General features: G+C 39.6%; 1 protein-coding gene across 1 annotated transcript in view; it reads left to right on the plus strand.

Annotated features, from left to right (window-relative positions):
• The window catches only part of GANC (glucosidase alpha, neutral C), a 43,958-nt gene extending 42,596 nt beyond the window's left edge, over positions 1-1,362 (plus strand). The window contains exon 26 of the mRNA XM_063439250.1: positions 1,147-1,362. Coding sequence (XP_063295320.1) covers positions 1,147-1,265 — 119 coding nt within the window. The 3' untranslated portion in view covers positions 1,266-1,362. The remainder of the gene's footprint in view (positions 1-1,146) is intronic.
• Positions 1,363-7,453: the final 6,091 nt, after the last annotated feature.

The following is a 7,453-nucleotide window of genomic DNA, read 5'->3' on the forward strand; positions in this document are numbered from 1 at the left end:
GCTTTTTGTGTTTGGAATCTGGAACCTTTCTGTAAAAAAACAAGGTTAACTTATCTCTAAATCAGCGGCAAGAGGGTGACTCACAACAACCCTGTCTTCCAAGAGATCAGCAGTGCCATCAATCCTTTTAGGATTTGGGGACAGGGTGTAAACGTAGCAATCGCCATGATCCTTGTGAGTAGCTTTTCGTTCTGTTTTATGCGGAGTCAAAAAGCAATCAGGAAGAGCATTCACCTGTATTTCTGACTGACAATTGCGAGGTGAAATATACAACCTATATAAATGGGTTGATTGCTCTTGAAATTAACATTTTTATAAATTGTAAAAGAGGGCACACTGTTAACACATAGAGCACTTCCAAAATGTTTGGAACTCCCATCTAGTGCCGAACTACATGTTCCACAATCCTCTATGTAGGGGTTTGCTGAATAGGCTCAGCAGAATCTGTGACATCAATATGCCAGGATTGGCTTAGAAGTTTTATTCACTTCCTGGTTTGAGGAAAGCTCATCAAAGAATATGTAGGTTCTGAGGATTTGCAGTAAACACAGAAACCTTGGAACAGATTGCTTTGTGAAGTTCAGATTTGCTATCATTTTCCTGTACTCTGTTCTCCCTTCATGCTTAGGCCTTTGGGCTGCATCTCCTTTCTACATTTTCTCTCATATGCACTATCCTGAGGGTTTGTTCATTACATTGTTCTGCATGTCTCTTTTGATGAGGAGTGGCATTGGTTGGTTGTGATGTTTCTTCACCCAAGGGGACACTGTTATGAGCACACCCAATCTGTCTCTCTGACGGCATGCCGAGGAAGCTTAGATTTAAATGAATAAATGGGATTGACAATCCATCCCATACAGTACCATTCCTGATCTTTACTCATTTCATGTGAACTATATAGAATTACTGCACAGTGCTTTCAATGCAATATAAGGACTGGCATCCTCTTAAGAGAAGTACTATTATTTTGAAAAGGCGGTGCATTCATAGGCTTTCATCCCAAGTGAGGTGATACCAAGTACATCATCACTACTTTGTTCTCTAATAAAGATATAAATAATTTACAAATGTCGCACTTGCATTCTTCTACTCACAATGTTTTTACAACTACTTACCAATGTTTCACCTCTGTGTGTTCTACAATAGGAAAGGAGAAGACACAAGTGACCTTCACCTACAGCCACAAGCTGGGTCTTCTGACCATGGAGAGTCTTTCTCTGGATGCATCTGCTGACTGGGAGATTCATATTGTCAGCTCCTGTTAAAGACTCTAATGTTCAAAGATGTCGCTGCTGCTTTTTTCTTTGAAATTATATTTTTTAAAGTAATTTTAACAAGATGTAATCAATTATTTTTTACGTTTTAATTAAATTAAAGTAATTCTTAAAATGTGGAGCATGGGAAGTAAGTTTTTAGCTCTATTGACTTGTCATGACTCTTCATGTCCAACATTTTTGGGGAGGAGGGAGATTAATAAAAATTGTTTCATACTTATGGTAATTTTCTTTTTCTGAACATTATTCATGGCAGCATTTACTCATGGATTAGCGCCTCCCCTTACAGCAGAAAGGACAGGAAATAGAACTCTGAAATTGGTATAAATAGACCCAACCCCTTCCCATCAGGCAGTCTTTGTAACTAGCTTCACAACTCACATAGTATATGGTTTGGAACGTAATGATCAGGAAAAGAAAATTAAGGTAAGTATGAAACAATTTTCCATATTCCTGATCGAACATGGTAGCATTTACCCAATACCCGAGCAGTATATAAATATAGAGGGAGGGGCATAGTTCAAATACAGTTAGTAGTTATAGAAAACATAATTGACCATAATTAAACCAAATAAGCCTTATCAAAAGACAAAAAAGAATCAATAGGATATTGTCATAATATCTGCTCATACAAGTCATTGTACCCCAGAGACTGTTGGTCACAACCCCCTGGTATTTAAATATAGGGAATATCCTAGAGAATTATAGTGTCAGGTTGGAATTAAGGTCATGATAACCAAACCTATAACAGGAACAAGTCTAGACGCATACAAGACAAACTTTTGTAAGAAATAAGTATGTGTTACTATGGAGAACCTCCTCAAAACCTAAAGGCACAGCCTAGAAATTATAAACATATTTTGGCAAAGACAGAAGTAAGTGTCTTTCTGAAATATAGATGGAATAACCAATGGATGACACTTTAAAATCAGAACCTTATTAAAGACATAAATTCCAGATACCAGTCTGGAACAAGCTCTGAAATTCCAGACATTGCTGAATGAAAACAGTCATATCCGGCTATCAAACAGGGAGCTGAAATGTATGTATTGATTAAAGACAGAATTCTCATTGCTTTGTCTCGTCTTGTGAACGACTTATCTGTAGCTACAGCAAACAACAAAACAATACCTGCCTTTAAGAACAGGCAGAGCCTAGTAGAGAAATAGGAGAGTATGCTATTAAAACACTGCAACAATAACTGCATATTGCAAATATCAGACTCTCACCTTCATCTCATACTGTAAATGGGTTGTTTGATACAGTAATGTAAATTAGAGGAGAGGTAGAATCCAATAAAACAAATATTAGATATTACTAGGCAAAGGCAAGAAGGAGCACATAATTCAGATAAGTTGTGAAAGAATACCATGATGAACCATAGAAAACGTGGCAACTACTAATATGAGTAGGAAATGTAGGCCAACAACGTCAGGACATACATTCAAAGGTCTAAATAGTAGAAATTATAACACGTTAGAATGAAAATAAAGAGACTGATGATTAAAGGGACACTATAGTCATCCAGAGCACTTCAGCTCAATGAAGTGGTCTGGGTGCCAGGTCCCTCAGGTTTTAACCCTTCGCATGTAAACATAGCAGTTTCAGAGAAACTGCTATGTTTATATTCTGGGTTAAGCCAACCTCTGGTGGCTGTCTTCCTGACAGCCGCTAGTGGCGCATCTGCGACGCTGGATGCAAATTTTGTATCCAAAGCGTCCATTGGAAAGCATTGAGAAATGCTTTCCTATGGACTGTTTGAATGCGCGCGCGGCACTTGCCGCGCATGCGCATTCCGCTCCAGTCGGGGGTGGAGAGGTCACCGGCGATGGAATAAGGTAAGCTGCTGAAGGGGTTTTAACACCGTCAGCGCCACGGGAGGGGGATCCTGCACTAAAGTGTCAGGAAAACTGCTTTGTTTTCCTGACGCTATAGTGATCCTTTAATATAAGCAGGCAATATGCAGGACACCAATAAAAAGGTGGTAACCAGTGGAACGGGATACATTGTGACAACAGACACATAAATAAGCAGTATTGCCAAAGATATTCAACTGTCGTTATGAGAACAAAACAACCCCACATACTTACGCCGACCTTACCTTCAGATAGTGCAGAAGGACTTACGGCAGTCATTATTGATGTTAAAATCCTAGTGCAGCCTGTTTTAATCTGTAAATATAGTGGCACCAGTCCAAGCATAAAATTCACAAATATTGCATCAATATCAGGATATGAACGTCACTTATATGGATCTAGGTACAGAGACCATGTGAAAAATATCAGCCAAATGTTTGTCACAAAAAGGCTACAATATTATATTATATTAAACAGGATGACTCCTCAACTTAAAGCCACATATTGGCTGTAAAGTCAAGATAGTAGGACACCCAGATGAATTCCCTTTAACATCAGAACTTGCAAGAAGTAGTGTGACTTCATGTCCAGATATTTCCCCTATTGTTCTGGTATCAAGTTAAATATTCCATGTATTAATAAACCTGGTAGAGTGGTTTGGGGACTAAATTGACATTCCACTGGCAATTACAATACTTGCAATACCCAGCATCAATATTACATGGTGAATATAAGCCTAAGAGAGAAAACCTTATTACAGAAAATAAATTATATTGTTCCACCTGACAAAACATACAATAAGGCAGGGGTTCCCAATTCATTTTTCGTGTGGAACCCTTTGACATAATGCGCTAACAACATGGAACACCAAAATAGTTTTGCCGCCGTAGTAAACAGATAGTAGTACTTAGTAATGGTGTGCTTTTGTGTGTACAGTTGGTGTTTGTATATCATTTTAAAGTTTTGATACAGGGGTGTGTTTGTATGTAATGTTTGCATTTGCATGTAGGGGTGCGTTTGGATGTAGTGTTAGCTTTTAAATGCGGATGGACATTTATTTGTAGTAAATGTGTTTGAGTGTTTGTATATAAATTTTAAATTTGAATCCAGGGGCTTTTGTATGTAATGTTTGTGTTTGCATGTTGTATTGGTGTTTGATTGCTGGGATGTATGCACATATACATGTTTAATTGCTGGGATGTATGCACATATGATTGCTGTAAGTATGCCACGTACGTACACAAACAAATTAACACACAGACACACATAAAAACATTGACATATACACACACAGACACAAACATACACACATTGATACACACTAGCACATACACACATACACTATCAGTGACACACATACACGCTCAGTGACAAACACACATGCACTCACACTGACAAGCACACATACACACTCACTGACAAACACACATACACTCTTAGTGACAAACACACATACACTCTTAGTGACAAACACACATACACAAACACACTCACTGCCGAACACACGTACAAACTCCTTAACAGACACACACAATTTATTTCTTTTTTAAAGTTTCACTCCACCCAGCCTCCCTACTTTTGGGAGTGCTGGCATTGCATCTCTATTTCCCTGGGGACCAGTGGGGCTGGTGGGCTGAGCGGCCGGCCTGGGGTCCAGTGGTGCTGCTGGACTAAGCGGCTGGTGTGCGGTCCCTGGGGTCCAGTGTGGCTTCTGGGCTGAGTGGCTAGCGTGCGGGCGGCGAGGGAGCAGTGATCTTCCTGCTCAGCTCCCTTGCACGCCTCAGTGATGCTGGGGCCAGAGTGACATAATATTCCGACTCCAGCATCACTGCGGTGAGGGTGCTGAGCAGGGGAGAGTGCTCCCTCGCCGCCCGCCTCAATTATCAGCGGCACCTGACCGGCCCAAATCGTGGTGGCCATTTTGTTTGCCAAAATTACGGCAGAACCCCACTTGTGTTCTCGTGGAACACCAATTGGGAAACGCTGCAATAGGGGAATCCGTGGGAAATTCTGATCCCTAACACCTTAAGAACCAAGAGAATGACATCCGTGATAAACATTAAAGGGATTGCCAAACATAAGGTCCACAAGGGATCAAATAGCAGAATACTGGTTAAACCAACAGCACAGATTATACTTAAGGAAAATTCAATTCATTCTAATGCAAATTCTAAACCAACTTCAGTGCACTGAAAACCTGCATAAAAATTTTAAACCAGACCGGGAGTAGTGAATTTTGCATAGAAGAATCTTGCAGATATTAAAAATAATTACAAATGGCCTAGTGATATAAAACACTAGTATTCACAACTTTTAAATCAAAGTCAAAGTTCATTTGACAAAGTAAAACATACCAATGAAAACAGGTAATTGCAGGTGAGGGTCAATAAAGAGCCCCAAATGTGCACCTGCAATCAGGAAGATCTACTAACCTGTGCACAAATTGGATTATAAACTAAGGCTAAAAACTGACATCAAACTTATAAACATTTATTGTATAGATCAATGAGGAGATGATACCTGGCAATAGAAATAATCCGGTAGGAACGTCTCTCACGTATATGCTGTCATGGTGTGATAACCCAACATGCAGAGTCTAGGACAGCAAGGAAATAACGTATAACCGGGCCTTAGAATGGCTGGATTTAACATGAGACAGAAAGAGAAGTGTTGTCAGTAAGAGCCACAGTCAGGCTAACAGAGAGACAGCGAAAACGAAAACTAGTCAGAGTCAAATACACGGTAAACAGGCAAACAGGCAAACAACACAGGAAGGGGTTCAAGTCAAATGCAGAGTTGGTAACAATGCCAGAATATAATACAATAGCTCAAGGAACGCACTAAACGATACTGGGACATAAAGCACAGTGTACAGGGCTAGGGAGGTTTAAATACCTTTAAGTAACATTTGATTGGGCCACGTCATGTCTGCGCCCCCAAATGTGTGTGCATGGGGCGACGGAATGGCACAGACATATGGGAGGCTAAAATCACTTGGGGTTCCTACTGCTCATAAAAGAGCGTGCTCATGATACAAGCAGCACGCGTCCTGCTCAGGAGGAGGAGAGAGATCAAGCGGCATGCGGCTTGTTTAGAGGAGGATCGGTTTTGTTTGGCTCGAGGACCGGGTGAGTAGAGTTACACTTAACTCCACGTACTCCTCTCCTGATCATGTGAACATCGCTACCTGTAGTATCATACACCTCAAATTGGTAACTACCTTTTTAGATTTGAGTTACACTGTCTCTAAGACAGACATCTGATTCTTAATGTGCCCTGCTTTCTGAGGTTTTCTGGCAGGCTATGTACTAACTAGGCATAAGACAAATGGATCTCTGTTACAAGTGCACATTGCTCTGAACACAATCTATTTAGCCAGCTAAGATCAATAAAATACCAAACGGTGGACAACAGAAAATGCCATTAAGGAGAAAGTGAAAGATTTCTATCTTGTGATTGGAGTTTCCTTAGTGACTACTACTGTTAAAAATCTTTACAGTCTCTGTTACTTGACAAGAAGCATACTAGCTAGTGACTGTATTCATGAATAGAGATATAACACTAAATATCTATATCGCCATCAAAATATTAGTAACATCCAAATAATAATATAGCCATACAGGCTTATATTGCTACTCATCATCAGAGAATATTGGACTTAAATACGTAATACAGTGTTTAGCCACTAGATGTCACAAAAGGATAAAACTTCAATTATAATATCCTATTATACTCATACATATTATTGTGTAGAGGGAGGGAAGGAGCGCCTCGGAGAAAATCCGGGTCATTGTGACAGTATGTAACAAGAAGAGGACAGAGTGCTAACATAGTGTAGTATGTTTGTAGTGGAGTAGAAAAAAAGAGAAATCGAATTGCACTTACAGTGTGTGGAGCTTATAATAACTCCAACTTATTGTGCCTAGATGGTATAATCCCCACCAGTGGATATGTAGGGTATTATCTTGGTCCAATGGGGAATGGTCCAGAAGTAATTTTTGGAGAATACTGTATTAGACTAGAAATTAAGACATACAATTTAGTATATAGGATAAACTATGGAATATCCCCCTGCATTAACAAACAAAAAAAGGAAAGTCTAAAAGAGAACTCTAGAAAACTGGTGAATTTAACGTGATATATTAAACCATTTCACAAACTATTTCAACCACTAGAAAGCAATGTACCTTTAAACAGTAATGGTTTAACTAGCAGAGAACACACTGTGGTGTGTTAAATAGTACTTAACATAGTAAATGAGAAGGCTGAGCTATAGGCGAAGCCTGTAGTTGTAGGAAGGGTTAACCGGCCTATAAATTCCTG

This window comes from Pelobates fuscus, chromosome 13 (assembly GCF_036172605.1).
Source record: "Pelobates fuscus isolate aPelFus1 chromosome 13, aPelFus1.pri, whole genome shotgun sequence".
NCBI classification, from domain to species: domain Eukaryota; kingdom Metazoa; phylum Chordata; class Amphibia; order Anura; family Pelobatidae; genus Pelobates; species Pelobates fuscus.